Source organism: Cyanistes caeruleus, chromosome 1, assembly GCF_971803275.1.
Source record: "Cyanistes caeruleus chromosome 1, bCyaCae1.hap1.1, whole genome shotgun sequence".
In the NCBI taxonomy this organism is placed as follows: Eukaryota; Metazoa; Chordata; class Aves; order Passeriformes; family Paridae; genus Cyanistes; species Cyanistes caeruleus.
The window spans coordinates 141411957-141436112 of record NC_141701.1 but is presented as its reverse complement, the minus strand read 5'-3'; the positions used below and the strand labels follow the sequence as shown (position 1 = coordinate 141436112).

General features: G+C 39.1%; 2 protein-coding genes and 1 long non-coding RNA gene across 5 annotated transcripts in view; 2 read left to right on the top strand and 1 right to left on the bottom strand.

Moving 5' to 3' along the window:
- PFKP (phosphofructokinase, platelet) overlaps positions 1-10053 on the top strand; it is a 42662-nt gene extending 32609 nt beyond the window's left edge. For 2 of the 3 annotated variants that reach the window (XM_023920032.2, XM_086864346.1), the window contains 7 exons: positions 1913-2065; positions 5606-5770; positions 6779-6840; positions 7351-7462; positions 8213-8312; positions 8939-9044; positions 9518-10053. In XM_023920032.2, the coding sequence (XP_023775800.1) occupies positions 1913-2065; positions 5606-5770; positions 6779-6840; positions 7351-7462; positions 8213-8312; positions 8939-9044; positions 9518-9668 (849 nt within the window). In that variant the 3' untranslated portion in view covers positions 9669-10053. The remainder of the gene's footprint in view (positions 1-1912; positions 2066-5605; positions 5771-6778; positions 6841-7350; positions 7463-8212; positions 8313-8938; positions 9045-9517) is intronic. The other variant, XM_023920030.2, reaches the window with a different exon arrangement.
- Positions 10054-10681: 628 nt separating this feature from the next.
- Positions 10682-24156, bottom strand: part of PITRM1 (pitrilysin metallopeptidase 1) — a 33742-nt gene continuing 20267 nt past the window's right edge. The window contains exons 14-27 of the mRNA XM_086864327.1: positions 23375-23513; positions 21850-21966; positions 20626-20758; positions 19804-19924; positions 18960-19036; positions 18494-18659; positions 18270-18370; positions 17179-17299; positions 16322-16393; positions 15169-15281; positions 14570-14695; positions 13330-13475; positions 11636-11738; positions 10682-11157 (exon numbers count right to left, since the gene is read on the bottom strand). Coding sequence (XP_086720453.1) covers positions 11064-11157; positions 11636-11738; positions 13330-13475; positions 14570-14695; positions 15169-15281; positions 16322-16393; positions 17179-17299; positions 18270-18370; positions 18494-18659; positions 18960-19036; positions 19804-19924; positions 20626-20758; positions 21850-21966; positions 23375-23513 — 1629 coding nt within the window. The 3' untranslated portion in view covers positions 10682-11063. The remainder of the gene's footprint in view (positions 11158-11635; positions 11739-13329; positions 13476-14569; positions 14696-15168; positions 15282-16321; positions 16394-17178; positions 17300-18269; positions 18371-18493; positions 18660-18959; positions 19037-19803; positions 19925-20625; positions 20759-21849; positions 21967-23374; positions 23514-24156) is intronic.
- LOC147655975 (uncharacterized) lies at positions 11554-17491 on the top strand. The gene is made up of 2 exons (XR_015279510.1): positions 11554-12640; positions 12743-17491. It is a non-coding gene; the product is annotated as an uncharacterized LOC147655975 (long non-coding RNA).

The following is a 24156-nucleotide window of genomic DNA, read 5'->3' as shown; positions in this document are numbered from 1 at the left end:
AAATTATTAAACCATTTTATTAACAGTGCAGTATCTCTCTATGACTGTATTGTAGTAATTTAAAAACAAATACTGGCATAGCAGTTATTAAAATCATTGATCACATTTTTACCCTTTATAATTAAGTGACCATATATTAAAATAATTTTCCTATTTTGCCACAGTGATGCAAAGATGTTGCATATAATCATCTAATGCTCATGCTTGGTGAAGGTACAGTCATTGGATATGTTGGCTGAAATCACTTGCATCAAATAAAATGGCAATATTTAATGCAAGTAAAACATATCTTAACTGCATCTTAACATAGCATAAATGCAGACTAACCAGTTACATTAGTTACTGCTCTACATCTCCCTTTGACTTGGTTTTCCAGAAGTCTTAATATAAAACGTTTTAGAGAAAGTCATGTTCTGCTGGTCTCCAGGAAGCTGTATGGTTTTACTAAACTACTGTTACTTTGTATGTCTTTATTCTTTTAGTAGAAATAAAAGTTCAAAGCAGCCTGACTGAGCTGAGTAGGGCAATTACTGAAATTTCCTAAGTGAAGTCTCAGCCACTCAAAAATACAAATCCCAAATAAGCCACTCCTGTTTCTTGCTCTTGGCTGTACTGCTTCTCAGCTCTTTGGTTCTGAAAGTGCCGCCTTCTAGGCTGTGTTTCAACCTTAAACTGAAAGTATAACACTGAGCTGTTTCATTTACAAAACACATGAGAAGAGAGAGATTTTTAGGAAGTCAGTTTGCATTTATGCACCTACAGCCATAAATATCCTGTCTTCTCACTGAACAGGATCTGCTCTGTCTAGGACAAAAGCCCAGAAGGAGAACTCTAACAGGTAGGGGATTTTCCCATGATTTTCTTCTAAGTTGTTCCTTAAATTGGTCACTGTACAGATATGCCTGGAGATACATCAGTAAGTATCTAATTTTGATCTGCAATAGTTTGCTTCTCTGAACCGATTTGAGAAATCAAGAAAATGAGACTTCTGTGAACATCAGTTTCTGGGAGAAAGAGATGGAAAAGTAATGTACTATGTAATCAGGCTTTCTGGTGGAGAGCCATTACATAGGCAGTTCAAAAAATTGCCACACTTCATGAGAGATGCTAATTAGTTTAGATTAGAAATAATTGGATTAATGTAATGTGTGTTTACTTAAAACAGCTGCAAAATTTTAACATTTATTTTGACGTCCACTAGGAACACCTAATCCTTTTGACGTGATTATATATTTTGTAGAGTTTGGAGTCTTTCCAATGACCTAAAACTGGTTTTCAAAGAATCCTTGAACTATACTTGCAGACTTTATTAACTCATCCATGTACACATGTTCCTGGGTGTTTCTAGGCCTACATCCAGTCTGTGTGCACAGAGGCAGAGGTGTGATGTTGATAAAAACTTTGAAGGCATGGGTGAACCTTTTTTTTTCCTTTCTCTTGGTGGAAATAGATGTGTGTCTTTACTTTTTAGGATAACATAGTTTTTTTTAAAATATGTCTTTCTTTAAGCATTTTCTTCAAGTTGCAAGGGTTTTACTAGTTAACTTTCTAAGCTCCTTGGCATGTATCAAACTTCGTTCTTGAAGTCCTTTCTTGTGGAATGATTTCTGCTCTAGTTTTTTGCGATCGTTTCCTACCTGTCTGCTTCAGACCTCTCTGCTGTGCACACTTTACCTTCCATCTGTACTAACTTGTACTAATCCTCTGCATTTCTTCAAAGAGCATTGTGCCAATGCAACCCCAGTGCACTGTTGTGGTGTGTACAGGATGTTTTCCACCCCCCAAATAATCTCACCAATTGTATTTACTTGGGCCAATGGGCAGCCACATTTACCATTCACATGCCAGGAGTCATTAGCAGAGCAGTGCAAAGACAAGGAATGTTTCACTCACACTTGTACCACTGCTTCAGGCCTTTGAAAGTTGTCTGCAGCTCCACGAGGCTCGTGCCAACTTTGAGGAGTTTAGAGTTCCTATGTGTGTGTTGCCTGCTACTATTAGCAACAATGTGCCAGGCACAGACTATTGCCTTGGTACTGACACTGCCTTGAATGCTATTGTGGAGGTAAGACTGCGTATCTTTTAAAAGTTAAGATGATTAAATGTGTAAGAGGAGGATACCTCAAGACCTTGAAATGTCTGGTTTTCTTAAATAACTCAGTTGCTGTGTTTTTTTAATTGTTAATAGTTTAGTTTTTCAAGACTAACCTTAGAAGATTAACCTTAGAAAATATATGTTTTATTTCTGGGCAGTCTCTTGTTCTTCAAGACTCCTGCATTAGTGCTTAGGGTATTTCCTTTTACTTCTATTTTGCTTTCTTCAATTTAATTTTTATCTTACCTATTACTTAGGTAAAAGAAGAAAGCATATATTTTATAAATAAATGCCCCATTTGTTGGATGAACTATTGACTGAGCTCAGTGCAGTAGAGCATTTTAAATACATGATTAACACTAAACATATGAATAATCCTGTAGACTCAATTAGGCTTAACATACATTAAGTGCATATAAATGCATGCATAGTATAAGCAGTAAAGTCTGTCACAGATGTTCAGCTAAACAGTGCAGGGTCAGAACAATCAGTGTTCTAGTTTTAGTCTACCACAGTTTTTCCCTTTATGAGCTTTCAGTCCTATTTACTCTGCTTAAGACACAGCAAAGGGAACTTGGCTGAGATCTAATGCCAACAAATGAGTATATCTTACCAGCTCTGAGTTTTATCAAACCCATCGTTAGCAAGCCATATAACTAATCCTGAAGTAATTTGCCAAGGAAGTCAAGTCAGGACTACAGATCCAGGGGGTTGGGAAAAGCAGGTTTGTTTTCTTGCTTAACACAGTGTTCTTATATAGTAAGTGAAAAACCTCCAGCAGATACCTGAAGAGCTATGTCAGAAAACAGGGAGGCCTGGCCTTTGGGAGCAGCAGTGCACATCCCTGGGGTGAGATGTCTTAAGGTATCGTGTGGGCTCATCATGTAGCAATGTTCATAGGCAGGACATGGATACTTTACCTTCTTCAGCCTTTTCCCCCTTGGCCTGACCCCCTTGGCCCCCCTTATAGAAGTAGCTAAGTGTGCTAATTGTGACTGATGCACCTTCAAAAGTGGTAACTTCAAAAACACAGTGAGGCAACAAATGATGACATACAGTGCTGTTTCCTCTTATTTAATTGGTTTTGGTAGTAGTTTAATTACAGTTTGTATAGATTTTGGTAATGCTTTCAGTAAAAAAAAATGGTTGCATCATTTGAATGTTATTGTCGTTAGGATGTTTAGTTAATGCTAATAGCAGAACACTTGATTTGGTGTTTTGAACATTAGGATTTTTCATTCAGGTGGGTCAGTTCATGTGAAAGCTCAACTAGCAATAGAATTCCAAAATGATGTCTAAAACCTGAACCAGGCATTTGAGGTTTGGCTTTTCCAGCCTGTAATGTAGTGTATGAATTAATAATTCATTAAATCAATTAAAATTCATCTGTGCCAATTTCATATTTGGGTATTTCTGTCACAGGCATTCTGAGAAAGCAAGAATAGTATAAAGCTTCTACTCCATCTCTTGTACAGTCAGGGGTAGAAACTCTTCTAGCTAGATTTCAAGTTATTAGTCCTGTAGGCAATGACTGATTTTACCTCCTTGCTTAGTACTTGGAGATTCTCAGAAGGCAGAAAATTTCATTCTACCAGCAGATGGAAAATCTTTTTAGAAGTCTTGGGGTTTACAAATATTTTAAGTCTCTCAAAATGGTGGAAATCTTCATAAGTGTATTGTCTAAAGACAAGATTGTTTTACAACGTAAGTTAAACACAGTTTCAAGAAGCTTTTTAAAAAATGAGTTAAATAGCTCCAGTGTATTCTGCAAAATTTTTCATGAAACAGTGTTTGGAAGGAGAAGGTAAAGTGCTTGGGGACACTGTAAAACCTAAGACAGGTAGAAGTGTCACTTTGAAAAACTGATAGAAAGTAAACATAGACTTTTGTGATGTATCTTGTTATGGAGATACTTTTCTGCTTAGGATAACAGAATATCCATATTCTGGATAAATTCATGTGAATGCTGCACTTTCGTATGTAAGCACATAGTATGCATATATGCAAATACATAAATAGATGTAATTTAATTTATACACATTTTATCTTTTTGCTAGCTTGACCTCAATACATGCATACACCAGTCTTGGTCTTAGTCTTTAAATGCATTAAACTGTATTATGCTAGAAGTTCTAGAGTTTTTATATTAAGTTTTCACATGTATCAGTTAATGATTTGTTCTGTGATGTGTTAGGTATGATTTTAAGGATCATATTGCTCATAACCTGAATTTCAGCCTGAAGTAGTATTTTCAGTTAACTGAATGAAGTTCTGGTTTAAAAACTCTGAAGTAGAAATACCTCATATATTACAGCACCTACAGTTACTCATTTAAAAAAACAGTAAGGCCATGGGGATTTTTTAATGTTACCGTAATTCAGGTTGCAAGATGACAAACTTCCCAGGTACTTCCATTTCCATTTTTATGAAACAGAACTGGTGTTGGGACATAACATCAGTTTTACATAATTGTTCCTGTCACAAAGCGTGGTATATCCTATTTATTTACTTGTTTCTAAGACAAAGAAGAAAATAGGATCTCTTTACTTCTCTTACTTGCTTTCTGAAAGGAAATTACATTAATCAACCTTAAAATAACTTGGAATGGTAGAAAAATTGATTTCAGGAGGTGAGCTTCTCAAATAGATTGAGTATTATTAAAACTAAAGCTGGATAGTAAACTAGTTCCTAGGTTTCTGTATTTCCGTGAGTTACAATGTTTTCCTAAGATTCCTAGGTATTGCCACACTGGAGGTTGTCTCTGTCTTTGTTACTTTCCACATCTATTAGGCAGCTCTACGAAATATTGGTGTTAATTGGTTTCATGTAAGTAACAGATCTCCGTGTAGAGAACGTTCTTTATGCTGGTCAGTGTAAGGTGCAAGTGGACATTTCAGTCTTCTTGCAGTATGTAACTGTTAAAAAACCCAAAGCATTTTAACACATGCACCAGTAGTGCTTGAAAGAATTACATTTATATGGAAATCATTACTGAAAGGTAATTGGACAATATCTTCTCAGGACTTACGAAGTTCAGTATAGATGGGAATGCAGTGAATTTTAATATCAATACTAAGAAGTAAGCTTAAGTAATGAATAATTAAAGAAGAGAAGTTTATTCATACCACAATTCCTTAAAAAGTTTATTAGATCTACTTGTATCTGTGTTAGAAAATGCAAGTATACAACTGGTTAATGCCATTATAAACCAAAATGAATTCTTGTTTCAGTATTTGCAGGAAGCAAATACATGTTCAGAGTTGCTAGTAGAAAAACATTTTATTTCTACCCTGGTGTTCAGTATATGATTTATAATAAATCCTTTGTTGGATAATTATTATAATTACATAGGTTATGCCGTTTTGGAATTCTTTAAAGATTTGTTTTTTTATAAATGCTATACTTTTAATTTTTTGTTACCAGTAGGTGACACAGATGTATGCATGACATAGAAAAAGGTAAAAAATGAGGAGTTTTAGTGCATACTCAGGCTGTCGTGTCTCTGAGCAGACGTGTGACCGTATCAAGCAGTCGGCCAGCGGCACCAAACGCCGCGTGTTCATCATCGAGACCATGGGCGGCTACTGCGGCTACCTGGCCAACATGGGGGCCCTGGCAGCAGGAGCTGATGCTGCCTACATCTTCGAAGAGCAGTTTGATATCAGAGAGCTCCAGGTACTCAGCACCTTTTGCTCATTTTTAAGTAGATCTAAAGCTGTTGTATGTGTATATCACAGTGTGTATACTTGAAGTAGATGGCTTATGAAAGAAAAAACTTGGTCCAACCAGCTGAGTTTGGACCTAAAATCTGTGCTTGTCATGCCAGTTCCTGTGCCATAACTTTATATAAAGGAATGTAGATGCAATCACTGTTGACACCCAAGTTAGTAAAATGACAAAAATAATTGTATTGGCCATTAAGCACTGCTAGATTAATTATTTCTAAAAATTGATGAATTTTTAGTCTTCTAATTGAAATTCAAATTAAATGAACAGACCTGGGTAGTTTTAAAATAAAACAAAAAACAAAAGAACAGTATTTTTCCATTATGGTAGAGTTGTGTTTTAAGGCTTTTCAGGACAGGAACTGACCAGTATGTCAGGTTTATTAGATACTGACTGTTACCACAGCTATTCAGAGCATGTCTGGGGGTGTTAGTAAAATAAAGCCCTCAGGCTTTAAGGATTAGGTATTATGGTGTAATACATACACAAGATGATGTGGAACTTGTTTGCTGTGAGGACTTTTACACTTCTGAGATAGTGCTAGCTGCAGTCATGGACAAACACAAATCTAAAAGGATAGAAATTTCCTGAGAAGCACAGAGATGTGAAATGAACCAGAACTTATCCCCACATAGTTGTTGGCAGGACTGGAAGTAAGCACAAGCTGTAAACTTCAGTGGCAATTTCTGTATTTCTGTGTGTATCAAGCTGGTTGTTGTACCAGTGTAGTTAATAAAATCTGCTACTTCTGATACAGAGAAAGATGTTAGTTTTAACCCCAGATGAATAGCCATACACAGTATGTTATCCTGAATCTCCAAAAATCTTGATAATTTGAATTTACTCATAGAGCTTTATGTGGAATATTTGACACGAGTTCTCAGGAAATGTAGGCTCATTAAAGTTGTTTCAGATACAGAGTTCTGTATGGATCTTTAAAAATACTTCTGTTTCTAGGCTAATGTGGAACACTTGACTGAAAAAATGAAAACCAGTATCCAGCGTGGTCTAGTGCTAAGGTAGGTGAAAGTAGTTGTAATAGATGGCATCAGTGAGACTGGGCATTCCCAGCCAGGCAGGCTATGTGGCCACTTGGAATGACACTCCAAGTATATATTCTGTGATTATTCCTTTAACTTGAGATTTTTAGAAATGCTGTTGCTTCATAAGGCAATTCTGGGACCTGTCTGGAAGTTCAAGTCCAAAACTTACTTCTTTCTATGTAAATAGATTTGCTCTGTTATCTAATAGTTCATCCTGTTTTCAGTCTATTTTCTTACTCAGTTTGTCTTTTATTCTAGATTCTTCCTTACTAAAGGTGGTGTGTCACATGCACTATGGCCTTTACTATAAAAACCCTAAAAATCATCAGCCTGATACATGGAAGTGAGGGCTATGTGATCAGATGAAAATGTCCAAGGCAGGATTACTGCTATCAAGAAAAGGGAAAAGACTTGTCATTCAGTAGCTGTAAAGACATCTAGTGCTTTAGAGTAAATTTGCTAACTGTTGGGCCTTAATTGTTACAGAAATGAGAACTGCAATGAGAACTACACAACTGATTTCATTTATCAGCTGTATTCTGAAGAAGGAAAAGGAGTTTTTGACTGTCGAAAAAATGTATTGGGCCATATGCAGCAGGTAAATAAAACCCTAGAAGTTACAGACAAGACTAACTTGGTATGCACAAAGTATATACACTACACTATTCAAGCATTCCAAACAAGTCTGACTGAAGATGAAGGAAAAAAAGTGTGGATTTTTGTTTGTAGGCAACTCAGAAAGTTTTTTTAGCATCAGGTTTTATTGCATACCCTTTTTAAAAACCTAGGAAAAATGCATTAGATTCTTTAATGAATTTTATTTTTATTCCTCTCCTGTCTGTATTAATAAATAATTCCACTTTTTGTCTTATAATTAATTGTAATACCTTCTTCATAATAAAATTATCTGCCCATCCATAATGTATCTACCTCTTGAAGAGCAGATTTCATTAAGAAAATCTGTACAGATGGGTGTTTTTGTGGAAGAGACAAACGTGAGCTTCTCCTTTGGCCTGTGTTACCTGCATTGCTTTATCTCATTGTGGTTGGTGGGCAAAGGGAGTTCCTGATTTGGCTACACTCATCATTGAGGCTGAGGTGGAGGAAACTGCACAGTCCCCTCCATTCTTCTATGTGAGAACTAGTATTGATTCTGTGAGAATTCCACAGGTGCTGAACACAAATTTTAAATACCTTAGGTGGATTTAGGGGGGTGAGGCTTTTGGTTTGTTTTTCTAAGTGGGGGAAATGGAAATAAGAGGTAGAGCAGGCCCTTATCAGAGATAAATGATGAAACAGGCACCAGTCCTAGTTTGATAATCTAACCAAGAATTCAATTTTTGCACAGGGTGGAGCACCTTCACCATTTGATAGAAATTTCGGGACAAAAATTTCAGCAAAAGCTATGCAGTGGATCTCCAAAAAACTGAAAGAAACCTACCGGAAAGGTGCAGAAATGTTTGGTGCAGTCTCTTGTTACCGTCTTTGTCTGTCACTACATAAGATTCCTCCACTTTGCAAACATATGAATGTTTGTTAGTTAGCATATTCTTTCCCATCTTACTGTTTTTATTATTCAGTAGTGCCTTGTTGTGCTTCCTGCTGTATGAGCATTTCCACTTGAGTGAAGTCAGTAACTCAGTTATCTGTTTCATCATCCTCTTAAATAGCCAGTGTGATTGCTGGTTTTCATGTATGCTGGAATTGATGTTTGTATAGTTACATGTGTTCTTTTTTGTTTCATGCTGCCTTCATGGGAGACAGAAGGAGGTAATATGTCATCTTTGGGAATTTTTGTAAAGCACTACTTCCTAAAATTTGATCTAAAACCGGATGCTAAAATTCAATCCTTTGTTGTTTAATTGCACTGTTATTTCATTGCTGATCACCAAAAGTTAAGCTAAAAAGTGAAGTTCTAACCCTATTAAAGCACTAACGATGTTTTATCATTCTTTTAAATAATCAGTAGCTGAAATTAGGCTACTCTAAGTTTTTTGTTCAGTTTAATCACAGAAAAAATGCTATTTGCCCTTATACATGTAGGAAAGATGCTGAATTATTTCATTCTTTTTAGGAAAAGTATTTGCCAATACCGATGACTCAGTTTGTTTGCTGGGAATGCGGAGACGCAACCTTGTTTTCCAACCTGTGGCTGAGCTCAAGAGTGAAACAGACTTTGTGTATGTATGCACTGCCTGTGGTAAACACCTCACTACAACCTGCCTTGCACCTCTTCAAACAAACACTTCCAAACACCTTACTGCTTTTGCCTTAGGCCTGAATTCTGCCAGATCCATTTGGATTGTTTGTTTCTCTCTTGCCCTTGTGCTTTTACTTCATCTTCCTTACACTCCAGTCTCATGATGAAGTCTGGGACTCTGCTGTCCTGTGAAGTAACTTTTGTGTGACTGCCTTTACCTTCATGACTAGAATTACTTTACTTCCGTTTCAGTTCAGCGTTTTTGTTCTGAACTTGGTATTACGCTTAACATCTTCCAGTAAAACCTGTTCATTTCTTTGGGATTCTGTCCTTGATTCTCCTCATTTTGGGTCAGTGTTTTACATCCCCCCATGATGGTCGATGCTTGGTTCCATTTATAAGGAAGGTGTTTGCCCTACCCCCATGTATTTCACCTGCCTGTTTTCCCCCCAGACACAGGATTCCCAAGGAGCAGTGGTGGCTGAAGCTGCGACCCCTGATGAAGATCCTGGCCAAGTACAAGACCAGCTATGATGTGTCAGACTCAGGCCAGCTGGAACACGTGGCCATGCTCCCAAAGGAAGCTGAGACCGGAGCCATCTAAACACACCACATTTAGATTGTTGTCATAGATGCACATTGTGAGTAACAATGCTTTAGAATCGTTAAAGCTTTGTTTTGTAACATTTAAATTATTGTTCCAGCACTTTATGTGAAACAAGACGTTCAGCTGTCACACAGATTTTGTCCTGTTTGTGTGTTATGTTTGAAACAAACCCTTGCATCTAATGGAAAACACCAGTTACTGATACTGCCCTTTAACAAGCAAGTGCAACACCGTTCTATGCACTCCGTAAGTTACTCATCTACTGCACTTCGTTTCAGAGTACTTACACCCCAAAAATAAGTGTAGATGGCTAGTTCTTGTGTTGAGTTACAGGATGTGCTTAATGTTTCTGAAGTGAAATAAAATACTGTTGCAAACATCACATGTATGTTCACTTGCTTTTGAACAACTGGGGGAATAGCACTTGAAGGATTCTCTATAGACTCCAGTGAAGGAAAAAGAAACTCCCCTTTTCCTTCCTCAACTCTGCAACTGTCAGTCACACCAGGGCACGTGTTCCCACTGTTGCTTCAGGATCAGGCTCGGAGTTGGAATCCTTTCCCCTTGTACAGGAATGATAAAACTTGTTCTTGGGGTTGCAAGTGGGGAGGAGCAGCTTTAGCAACTTGAGATTCACAAGGGTGTAACCTGGCCCTTGCTTCATGTTTCCTTTTTCTCAGAGCGTCTTTAAGATTATTAACACCCCCTACTGATCAGAAAAGGTAATGAGGCTGACAAACAGCCAAAAATGTTTTCTCCTGCCACTTCATGTTAACTGGACCTTCACACCAAGGTAAATACTAAAGCATGGTAGACTGAAATCCGACTGAATGTTGCCCAGATTGTCAAGCTAAACTGAACTTTTTATATAAAACAGACTCCCCTGATTGATTTGGGATACACCCACTGTACTGCACAGTCAGCTTGGTGGAATGTACTGTCACAGACTGCTCAGGCTGGAGGTGGCTTATGCAAAGACAGCTGGAATTACCACACCACAGAATGAAATCTGTCAGTATGAGAGACAGCTCTTTATATATCATACAACAGCAGACATGACTTAAACCAAAACACCATTTAAACCTAGAGTTCTACATATACAAAAATATTTCATTTATATAGTATTCATATGTGATTGGAGGAGTGAATCTTCAGTAAAAGATTAAAGTCTTTGCCATGCAGAGCATGTAATTCTTGCTCTCAAATACTGTATGGTTAGAAAATTTTTCACATAGTTATTTTGAGAAGAGGATCATCTAACTGATTTGGTGAACACTTAAAAAACAGCAGTGAATATTTCAGTTGGACCATAGCACTGCTAAAAGTTACTAAAAAATCCCTAATGCTGTAATCACAGATTGGCTTGTTTTCTGTGGATGTTCAGCCACAAAGTCATCGTTTGACCCATGAGGGATCTTTGGTGATATCTGCATTTTCTGGGCCAAGTACAGCTTGACCACGAGTGCTCTTCCCAACTGCAAGGTACCTTGAAAAAAAGAAAACCCATGAACAAGTTAGAAGCTGCCACATGCAGTTAACCACAGCTCTGCTATACAAGTTAAAAATACTTCCATCTCAGGAAGCATGTCCTTTGTTACATACAACTTGTGTTTTGCCCAGTCATCACAACAGTCTATCCTCAACTCTGTATTTGGCTGTAGTGGAATTCTTACATTACAGTGGAATGCAGATGTCAGATACAAAATGCTACAAGTGTAGAACCAACTCATAGCAGTCTGTTCATACTCCACACACTTTCTGGGCCTTTTGAAAGCGAATCAAACCAAATCACACAAATTCAGAGTGTAGGAGGGAGTTACATCTGCTAAACATGCAGATGTTTATAAAATAAGCAGGATGTAATTAACATGTCCTTTTCTAGGTTACAGAAGAAAAGAAAGTAGTATGGAAGACCAAGGGAAGAAATCCAGCCACTTAAATATGACAACTGAACACAGGCTTACTTGTTTGATACATCAACCAGGTTATCACTGCTGACAGCAAAAAGTTGTTCTCTGTGTGACTGCTTCATTTCATCAGAAATCCCATATAAGAAATGACCCATTCCTAGGGAAAAGAAAACAAAACCACACAGTGCTCTGGTGCACGGGAATCTGTCACAGCCACATGCAGGAATGAGAGCAAACTATGACAGGAATGTGTGCTGGAAAGGAATAGACTCCCATCAAGCCACTGTTCTGAGAGAATATCTAACTGAATCAAGCATCACAAGTTAAAACCAGGGTGAGGTAGTAACAGTTTCCTGTTCAGGAAAAAAACAACTCTGTTTTGGCAAATGATTTAGTTCGTCAAAAATCTGAACATAACAGTGGCCCAGGAAACTTAAGACATAATTCATTCTGAAGAGTGACAGTTCTTTCAAACAGCTTTTTAAACAAACTGCGTTTCATGAAGCTTCTGTTTTTAGAACTGTTTTTTAATTTTCAGTCAATCGTGACGTATCTGTAATATGAAGGTTTACTCACGTTTTTGTATTAAACACAAATCTGCATACAAATACTTTCAATATTTTGTTGGAGTACTTGCCTGCAGCGTTTTAATACTAAATATTATCACTCATTGAACAACCAAAGAACTCCAGAATAATCACAGAAAAGCTTTTTGTCAGGAAAATAACCATAGGTAAATAAAGGTGGCTGGGAGGATTTGAGTCAGCTAGTCCAACCTCCTGCCCAAGGCAGGGCTGACATCCCAGCCAGGTAAGGCTTTCACATGCATCTGCAGGGCCCAGTGACTCAAAAGCATGAAGGGGCAGGCGCTCCTTGCACCAGTTCCCAGGCCTCTGGAACAGCTCTCCTATTCAGTGCTCTGTTAAGATCTGTGTTCAAATGCCAAAGAATGTTCGTCATCCCTCGCTGACACCAGCACCCAGTGTGCAGACACTGCACTCGTGTGCACCTCGCAGAGATTGCTTTTTAATTGCCCAGACCAAAACCAGATTCTGACAGGTAAAAAGCTTAAATTAAGTGTTGTTGTTTAAAAAGTTAGTGTCAATACAAGCACACATTAAAATAATGCTGATCTTAACCTTGTAATTCCTTTGTGTATAGGAAGGAAACATTATTTCAACTGGGCAAGGTTTGGATTGAAATTCAGCTGAGAGCAAGGGAGAGAGAGAAGTGAGGACAGCAAAGCTACATGTCAGTAAACTGAAAAGATAACTACCAATGCATCCTGAGTGTGCAGATCTGCAAAGAAGCTAACACGCTCCACCCCAGCAGACAGCCTTCTGTGCTTTAATTTCTTCAGAGAACATACACACAAAGGGCTAGTGACATTCAAAATCAGTATGCCTGCTTGAGTCAGGAAAATAATCCTTCAGCTCTTTCGGAATCAGAGAACCGGTATTTCTTTTCATTTCTCTGCATATAATGCTCTCCAAACCTAAAATAATTTCCTCAGTCTACCTCCATCAGACACAGAGGAGCAGTATGAACACAGAACTCCAGAAGAGCTGAGTGCATGAGGGGTTTCTGAAAGGGAGCAACAGGAACCAATGGGTTCATTTAAACTGCTATTATCTTTCATCTGCCAAACACAAATTTTATCATCTGACACAGTTTAGAAAACGATTTTCTTCACTTAAATTAAAAAACAAATAAACACTGACAGCCCTGGGAGGATGATGAGAATATACCTTTGTCTGAGGGAGCTATTGGTGCATCCACGGCAGCAAACACTGCTAGTTTAGCTTCATCAATATCTTGCTGTGTGAATTCTCCAGATTTGGCCCATTCAACTGCCTTTTCAAATGTTTTCAAGGTGGCTAACGAATTTGGGTCCCTTAGAAGAAAAGTAAAAAAATTACTTCAATGAAAAACTGAAATTCATTTTTTCTCAATTCATTTGTAATTTACTACGCATCACACAAACATACGTGGAGAAAAGCAAATCATAAACTTCCATTTTTTCATACAAAAAGAGGTCTATGTGATTTGAGTTTCTTTTCCAGAAGCAGTGTTACTAGCCAAGCAGATTTGGAATTTTAGATACACAGGTACAGAAATTCAGCTGCCTAGAAGTAGTTCCAAGATGGTGTAGAGAGAAGTGGTGTAATAAAAGCAGGTCAGGTAAGCCAGTGCTGTTCAGTGGGCTCCAAAAGCACCACTGCCATTACTGCCCACACCAGGAATATTTATGATATGCCCTATCTTCTCTCAGTTGTTTTTCTTGCCACACCTGTTTTTACTCTCTGTAAAACAGGTGCCACAGGTTAACTGCTACTGGCAAGTTAAGGATTACTGCCAGGACAAGTCCTACCCTGCTGAAGCTTCACACAAAGGCCAGGCTGCTCAAACCTCAGTTAGGAACCCTGGCCAAGCTCTGTGCCAGGCTGCCTTTGGGCTAGGAAAACAACTGAAGCCAGGACTTCATCCACACATTTCTAGTGGGGATTACAACTATAATACATACCTCCAGTTCAAATTTCATCTGAAAATGCATTGGTAAATCAGATACAAGGTAACTGTTCAGGACTGGCAAGAGAGGAATAGAAAAGACGGAGCAAGCAGTTCTAGCTCATCACCAGCAGCTTTCTGCTGTATCTTTGATGATTTCAGCCCGTTGCTTTAAGGAAGCTGCACATTTTCAAACTCAGGATCTTTGGGAACATCACCATTCTACTTCATGATCTCAATTTTAGAGTAATCTTAAATTTCCTTTTTTAGGGCCTCCTTAACCCAGAAAAAAACCAAGTGAACGCCAGTTAGTGAGACAGTAAACACCGAAGTGCAGAGGTGCAGCAGCACTGAATCACTCAATTTCATCCCTTTTATTTCACTTCATCTTGAAAGGCTGCTACAATGAAACCAAAAAGAAGACACAGCCAAATGCACCAGTGGTCCCCTCAGCCATCACAAGGAAAGAAGCACAGTTACCTGTAGGAGTAGAATGTGAATATGCCATTGGGACTAAGTTTAGCACCTCCACCATAAGCCCCTCCTTTCTCTCTGATTTCTGTGTGTAGGAATTTAGCTGTCATCAACCGTGCGAGAATTCGAAGGCTGAAATGAGACCAATAGAAGCACAAAGATGTGAACCAGGCAACAGTACCAGTCTCAACTGCCTCTAAAGCTCATCCAGATCCCCATTTACAATGCACTGCTTCTTGTAAACTATGACAAACACAACAGCAATATTCAGTATTTAGTAATAGCTGAATAAAGTCCCATCGCTGTATGAGGGGCACTGAACTTTGCTGCATGCAGTAGGACTGTCAACTCAGGACATGTCCGAATAGGCAGGGCTGTTTATTCCAAGGTAGGGGATAGCAGCCCCCCAGTACTTAATCAACATTTACAGGGGTGCTCAGAACCCAGCCATGCAACAGTTGCTTCGTGACATTTTGTCACAAATGCATTTTTTGTGACAAATGCATTGCAAATAATTTTCTACCAACACTCCATTTTCTGCAGTCAGTCCAACCCTTTCCATTTTGTTTTGTGCTGTGCAAGCTCCCTGATGTCCAGCTTCGCACCTGGCATAGTCTGCAGCCGTGTAGGGAACTGTTCGAATGCATTCCCCAATGTAGTTCACTGGGAAGGGAAGTACAAAGTGGGTCTTCATCTGGCATGGCTTGAAAGTAGGATCCTAGGAGAAGAACACATTATTGTCACAGTTAGCAGCAGAGATAATTAATCCATCTGAGAACTCTCACTTTTTTGAGAGCTAGGAAATTCTGCCAAGCATGCAGACAAAAATGCTACTCCTGCCCTGCAACCAGGGACAATTTGCTTGTGCCCGTATCAGCAAACCAGTACAAAAAATTGCCTTGGAAAACTAAAGGAGAGGGACACCATACAGCAGCTACCCATCCTTGCCATCCCCACTTCTCAGTCCTGCAGATTTGAAATCATTACCAAGGATTTTGGGTTTAGGCATGGATGTACTCTGATTGAAACAGGTGTTCATAATTCTCCACTTGTAACACATGTACATGTACATTGTATCCCAATCCGTTCATTCTAGACATTGAAAAGAAGAGTCAGAAACTGCGTGCCCATAAAAAAGGAAACTATTTATGACAGTAGCTGTAGTATAAATACCTGCTCAAACATTTCCTACAACAGACTCAATTCTTCCTTACAATGTCATTTCCAAATTTCCAGTCCTCTTCATGTCTCAGGGTCTGCAGAACTCTCTCCTTTGCCTCTTTCACACATCTGCTTGTGTACTCACTTAAGCACAAACAGATCCTTACACACCTCCAGTGCTGCTATTTCAGAACTCCCCATCCTTTCTTAAATTCAGAAATCCCATTCCCAGACCCCCACACAATTGGCTGGGCCAAGCAGAGCAGTTATTTACAGCCAGCCAGCACTGGGCTGAGCTCTCTCTTCTGAAAGGGGAGTTCAGGGTATGCTTTTCACTCCTGTAGCCAAACACAGACCTTCATTTTCACCTAATTCACTAATGCTCTTCTGTCAGTGTCATTCACATTCAGAATAATTTAGGGAGGAGACCAACGAAAGGAAGGGACTAACTGGAAGTGATTAAGTTTGATGGTTAGCTGTGGAACTGAGGGGCATGAATTATGTTTCAGTGCTGTGATTCTGTAACAGCTGAAGATGAACCATTACTATCAGGAACAGCCCTGTAATCCCAATATCCCCCATCAATAATGTACTTACATTAATTAATTTCCTTGTGATCTGCAAGCCACTAACCATTTCACTCCCCACAGGTTTCACTTCTGAAGATTTCTGCAAGAGAGCCGGTCCTCATATTAAAAGATGATTTAACAGTTTAGACTAAGATTACCACAAATGCAACCCCTTCCACTCAAACCTCTTTAAGGCAATCATCAAACCATGCTTTCACAAACATAAGCAAGGAACTCAACTGCTTCTTTGTATTTCCTAAAGAAATGCAAAACTAATTTTCTTCCAAGAGTAATCTGACATTGAGAGACACCAAGACCCAGATTAAATTAGGCCAATAAAGTTACAAACTATCATTTCACTCGTAAGTAAGGAACCAGGACCTTATTTCAGTTTAATCAGACATTAACACATCTGTCTGTGTGGTGACAGAACAGATCCTTTGTCAACTCCACTGAATCAAGCATATTTTCTGCCAAATGTCCCGAACACCCTGATAACAAAACAAACTCATATGCAACTGAGGAACTGCACATCATGCCCTATTTGCTTTTGGCCAACATTTCAAGTGAAGCTCAACTAAAAAAGAATTACAGTTTTATGCAACAGGGAAAGGAAGAAATTCTTTTTCCCCATCCCACGCCACAGAAGTAACCCCAGGGTAAGGCCTAACAGCTGATCTACTGCATTTCTTGTGTCCACTGTGCTGCAGTGATGACACTCCATGGAAAACACAGAGCAGCTGATCATGGAGATGTCTGGCAGATTTCTTCAGACATCCTTACATGGACACAATACCCGAGTTCAAACCTTTCCTGATCACAATGGTATTGACACGATCAAGTCAACTGTATTTGACGCCCTAATCACAAATGACAATTCCTCACCTCAATCACATGTGGACGAACAGGTTTTCTCTCTTTTTTGCTTCTGGCTATGCCCTTTAGAAATTTCTCTACTTCTTTAGATGCTTCTGGCATCTGCTGAGGTGCTGCATTCACAGAACATCTATCAAAAAATATCAAGTTTTTAAATATGGTTTTGTGTTTTCAGAGGATCTTTTATAATTTGTACCACTTTGTCTTTCTAAACATTTTCTATTAAATTATCAGAATGTTAGGCGAGTGACCTCAGGTAATCATTTACAAAGAGAAAGGCAAAATACTCAATCTAACATCTAATGTGAAAAAAAAAATAAAATACAGTCCAACTGCTGTTCTTTAGCTTGACCTAAAACACTTTCAGACCAAAACAGTAGCTGTGTTTAAGTAGCTGTGAAACCACTTCTGTGCACAAGACAGGAGTAGATCAGTTTTGCAAATAAAAGCATCTCTGAAGGCAAATAATGCTCTCTGTATCCTCTCTTTACAGACAGCCCTAACATGGTTTTGAATTGTACAGATATTTGCATGGTTTCATTTATCATTTCATGCTTTAAAAAACAAAACTTTGCAACCTACAACACTTCAAACAGACCCATTTTTGGAACTAATGCATCTGACATTAAACACCTTAATGTGCTCTCTTTTACTTTTTCTAATATATGCACAAAGCAAGTTTCAGAATGTCATTGCTTTCCTTTTAAGAGCAAAACAAAAATCCAAACCAAATTATATTCAACTGTTACAAAACACTATAACAGTATTTGTCTAATGGGCACCTTGAAGGGAAAAATAAAAGGCAGATTTTTGACTATTTTTATTATTTCTGTAAAATTGCACAGGTCACTTACAATCTTTGAGTAAAAGTGTTACCTATAAAATTTGCTCTAAGTTTCTCATACCACTTAAAAACTGAACAAAATGAGCTACCATATCTACTGCACTGTAAGCAAGGGAATTTACATTAACATTTCTGTAGTTTTTCCACAGATGTCCCATTTCTTAAAGCCCCATAATACCATGCAGTGCACTGAGAAAAGCATATCCACAGGTCATGCCTCTCTTTAACCAAAATGCTCCTTTTCTTTTTAGCTCACCTGATGTTGTCACTGTTTAATAAATACTTCTTAATGCGTGGTAGTTTGCGTAGTATTGGTTTAATATCAGACATTTCTGCTATTCTCTTCATCAACTTCACCTGTGCAGGAAGGGAAGACAGAAATACCACAGATTAAATCAACAGGAAGAATTAACAAAAACCAGCCTGTAATTCCACAGTCTAGGATTTGGGCCTTGCAGAAGGGCATTATTAACTTCTCACCTGATCCATCCCACTGAACATTTCCTGCAGCTCTCCAGAAGGTGTAAGGTTTTTGCTGGCTCTGATAGAGGCATATAAATGCCCACAATCTGGAATGCCATTTGACAGCTCCTGGGCAGTTTTCTTAACCAGCACTCTGAAATGTTCTTCCTCCTCAAATCTTGGGCTGAAAAAAGAGTACAAGCAGGTCTCATGCAAAAGGACACCAATGAAATTTATTTTACTGAATCATTCATCATCCCAAGTTCAACAAAGTGCTTTTAAACTGTTGGTTGTCCATTTAATCCACTCTACAGTCATGCTTTTGATGCAATACATATGTTTAGAGTGACATTAGAGATAGAATTATGAAAATAAATCCTAAAGTAGGATCACTAAGAAGAGGAGAATGGTTGGGGGAAGAGTGAAAAAGAGAACCCCAAAACACATGCAAACCCACAAACAAACAAAACCCAATGTACTGTACTTGTTAAATATTTCACTCCATAAATTCATCATGTCTGGCAGATTTCTATCCAAGCACAGAGATGAAAAGAGCACACCCTGAAGGAAAAAAATAAACAAAACACAAAAAACCCTTCACACAAGACAACCACAGCAATGGCCCAAGAAATGCACAGTAACTTTTCATGGAAGTGATGCAATGATGCCAACCTAATGCTACACATCACAAAATCACTCTAATGCAGGCTATGCTACTGAAGTCAGAGAAGACATGAAATGAGATTGCTCTTCTTGCAAAGCAAGCCTGGCAATTTCTCAGTTTCTTCTCCTCAACAGCAAGCAGCAGTTCAGACACAAAATTTCATATTTTTTTCCCCATAAAGTACAAGTTCTGTTCTGGGGTGCACCTTTCTCCAAGGGAATTCCATTTATTTAACTCCAGGATCCAGAGGGAGCAGACCCCCAGCAAGTTTGCAGAAATCTCAAGAAATATTGCCAGAGCTGTTATGCCCAACACACAGATCTATGATGCTGCCAACAGTGACAGGTTAACAGAAATCCCTGTGTGAAACACCACACTATTCTGTCCTCTACCCTTTGCTTCCAAAATACTTTGGAGCACTCAAAAATATGGTGAGAGATGCTAGCAAAGCACTGCCTTAGACAGAACACCCACATCAAGCACTCCCCAAACAGAAAATACTAAGTTACTGTAATTATCTAATTTATATCTTACAAAATAGGCAGGGGTCCTTTCATCCACAGTTTTCAATGCACAGTAGCTTGACCCTCTACTTAGAAGCCCTGACTATAACTACAGAACTGTTACTGCAAGTGTAACATCTGCAATGTTATGATTAATTTACCTGTTCATAGACATCCAGGTGTGAATCATCTGGAATGATATGTGGGCTGACAGACATACCACCTGTTTTTAGTTCTATTTTCTGGGCTTGTTCCCTGTAGTCAAGGGCTCCACATCCCATCCTGTGAAAAGCAAGAGAGATTTGCTTTTCTTTTCAGTGTATGCCAAAACCAAAATCCATGTAGCATTTGCAAAGTAGTCTGTTTAGGACAATACAAATTTAGCAACTAAACAATTTGGGGCATTATCAAGCAAACATAATACTTCATGCTTTGTAAAAGCTTCCCACCAGGCTTTTCAATTAAAACATCCTGCTAATTTAAAATTCAGTACTAAAAAGCATGCTTTATGTGCAGGCTTGCTACCAACATCCATTAAGAACATAAACAAAATCATCTAAGTTGTTTTCATCAACAAATACATATTCCTCCCAGCCCAGGTCACTTGTTCTGCTCTGTGCTCCTCTTTCCCTTGTGATGGGATCACTCTTTGTCCCCACAAGGAAAAACTGCACCAGAAGTCTACTCAAGCAAAAAAATTAATCTCTTTTAGGCTATTCCTCATTTATAGAAATTTTCCAATCTGTTGAGGGAATGCTTGTGTTGATGCTGGGAAAAAAGGCAATGTAGAGACTGGTGGAGAAGGGGAAACAATTTAGCAACACTGAGGAATAAAGAAGACAATTTTCTGCAGTAAACCAACTTATCAGCATTTCCCTTTTACAGCAATAACAGATGCTGGAATTATTAAAGGCAGTGCTAGCATTTTGGCAAGCTGTATTACTTGGCTGTTGCTTCAGCTTCCAAGAAAGTAAACCTCTCACTTGGTAATGACGTTGCAGAAGAGTGGCACGTATGGCTTGAGCTCCTCAGGAAGCGTGTTCAAGCTGGAAACAGCTCGGAAATAAACCACCCCATTGGTTGGCTGAGCACAGTACTGGACAGGAATTTCATCAGCTAGGGATAATAAAAAAGCAAAGAATAACCAGCAGCTTCCTACTACAAACACACAAAAGCAAAATGATTTCTTACAAGAACATCTCATTAAGAATAATTTTCTGTTGGTGTTTCAGAGCCACTTGGTGTTTAAATTTTGCACATTATACTGAATGCACCTGAAGGGTTTTTCTGTATCTGTCCGTGGTAAGGTAATGGGCACCTGGACAATTTGAAAAGAGAATTCTTCTAACAGAGGTAATATTTTAGAGAGAACATTAAAATAAAAAGTAGTAACTTGTTCCTGAACAATTCAAAAGGTTTTTCTTCTTTATTTTTGCCTTCATCCATTCAAAAATTGAGGAAAGCAGTTTCTTGTACTGTACACTCTTCCTAAGCCAGGCCATTAGAATATAGATATTGGAATTTTCATGAAATCAGGTAATTTTTTGCATCAAAATTAAAGTCTTGACACTTGCCGGTAATTTTTGAAGAAAAAGGTCTGTTAGAAATATATTACAGGACAGTATTTCCCTGCAAAATTTTGACAGAACTGTAACAAAATCAGATCTACTATCTCCTATCAGTTCCTGGGGAAACCACTACCAAAGCAGGGAAAAACCTGCACCTAAGTTATGAGGAATGGCAGTAACTCATTTTTTTCCCATGGCTCCTGTATGTTGTATTCTGTAAAAAGCAGGTAGGGAGGGACTGCAGCAAGGGAGGCTCGCTGCCCTAGCTGCCCAGAGTTGGTAACCTGGGTAAGCCTTTGGAAAGTGGGGAGATTGCTCAAGAGCACTGAATGTGCCAGCCAGAGACCGCTCTGACTGCAGGGCAAGGTGGGAACACGGCTGGAGCAGGGAGCTGCCGTCAGGAGCTCCTGCCAGCCCTGGGAAACCAGGAGGCTGCTCCATGCTGCCCCTCAGAGGCGACGGCTCTGCGGATCCACTGCCACGGCTGCCCAGACGTGCTGAGCTGGAGAGGAGGAAAAAGAGCACAACTGTGGGCCACAGAGCCAGGCAAGGGCTGGGCAAGGGGCCACAGCCGGGCCAGCAGCCAGGGAATAACCCAACGTGCTGCTCTTTGGGACATGAGACAGTGGTGACACTAACCTGTGAGTGCTGTCTCCAGCACAGTAAAGGGGATTTTGGGCTCGATGTCAGACACTTTTAAAGCTGGGAGACAAGAGGTATCCTGAGGTTTGCTTTGAAGAGCAATTAATTCCAAACCTAGGAAGGACAGAATACCAAATTGTTATTTTCAGCTTGTAATGAAAGTGCTGTCAAGACCTAGAACCTGCTGAGATGATGCAGGCCAGAAAATCTCAAGAGTCAAGTTTGGAGTCTTCTATCGGCAATTTTGCAAATATTTTACTAAAGCAAATTCTGCAGATTATCATTTAACAACAGCAAAGTAAACATTCTCGTTAGATTCGTTTTTCAATCCCATCTTCACAACCTGTTTACAGTAACATGAAATTTAATCTTTAAGTGACACCTGCCAGTCTGTCCTGTCACTCAGTTCTGCAAGCATCGACCCAGACCTGGCAGATAAGAAGCTTCTTTCTAACCCAATCCGCTCCAGTTCTTACTCAAGTGCTCTGTCAGAACACTGATGCAGCTAAATTGTTGTGATTACTTTCACATTTCAGACTTTCAGATACTAGCTGGTCACCTCTGAGTACTCTCCAATTTATCTCTGTAAGTAGAAAGCCTCCTCTGATTTTGTGCTTCCCTATCTCCTGTCACACACCAAAGCTTCAGAAGATTAATGCCACATTTTTGGAGGATTTCTGTGACTAGACACTGCTTTAACAAAATTAGATGACTGCCCACGGTTTTCAAGCGTTAAGTTATTCTCCAGTATAAGTTAAACCCAGCAATACTTTTATAGCTGGCTTTTTAACCAGAAAATAGAAGAAATATAATTACAAATATAAGTTTTACAGGAACATGGAGCAGACCTCACACTCATAAATAAAGAGCTTCAAGGTACACGATATCAAAACATCTGAAGAGAGAGTGCCAAGAGGATGGAGCCAGGCTCTGCTTGGTGGTGCTGAGCAAAAGGACAGGAGGCAACAGCAGAAAGTTATGCACAAAAAAGTTCCAACTGAACATGAGGAAGAGCTTCTTCACTGTGAAGTGACCAAGCATGGAACGGACTGCCCACAGAGGGTGTGGATCTCCCTCACTGGAGATATTCCAGAACCCCCTGGATGCACTCCTGTGCCACGAGCTCTAGGATGTCCCTGCCTGAGCAGGGAGGCTGGCCCAGGTGACCCACTGTGGTCCCTTCCAACCTGACCCATTCTGGGATTCTGTGAACTCATCTTCCACTCAGTGCAAGTTAATGTGGGAAAGAATAAACAGATTGGTATTTTAATACAATTTCCTTTATTCTGCCCTAATGAAGACATTGATCATTCTATTTTTGTGTGTTAAAACTACTGGAATATACCAACCATACACTGTAATGTAAGCACTGCACAGCCCTGTAACACATATACACAAATTTGCAACAAAAAAAACCCATCCCTTTCAGAGCAAATGCTGGAGAGTGCCTGAGAATTTAAGAAATTCTACAGAACAGCTAAAGAACGATTATACAAATAAAAATGTGAAAAAGCAAGCTAACCTTTTTCAAAGATTTGTGTTTTTTCTTCTTCAGAAAGTGCATTGACCTTTTTTTCCAGCTTTTCTGCTTCCATTTTTGCTTGTTTATCATGGTAGTCCTCCTCTGGACTCATTGAGAGAGTCAATTTGTGTGGATTATCCTGCAGAAATATATCCCAAAACAAAGCATTAATTCCAAAGGCAACTTCCCTGCCTCAGATTATTGCTCCATCAGCAGCAAACAGCCTGTGCATCGTTTGGCTTGCACGCTATCTAAAGTATCACAGCCACACAGACTGAACCCTTGGTTCCATACAGAACAAGCTGCTGTGGGGAAGAGGCTGCTCACCACAAGAACAAGCACCAACAGCCTTCTGCTAAGTTTCAGTCTGGAGTCAGAATCCTTCAACGGCACACAGTACTCATTACTTTAATTAAATCCAGGTTAAACAACTGTGCGTAACGCTACAGAGCTACATGCTCTAAGTTTTATCTGGAGGGTGTTCTAAGATGGGGCAATTCTGTTAAATGCAGGAGGGTTTGATTAAACACCTCTTTCAACCTGCCCAAGCTTGAGTGCACAGAGATCCCATATGATGTAGAATATGCATGCCTTATCCTGCTCAGAAATGTTTTACACATCAGTCTTGTGTAAAGAACTCCAGGCATTATGCAAGTGTCATAACTGCTGCTGAATTCTTCTTTGTTTATACCAGACTGTGGAATTTTAATATCAAAATTACTCAAGCAGCTCCCATTTTCCATAATAGGAAAGGAAGGCCAGTCAAAAGACAGTGACCTCAA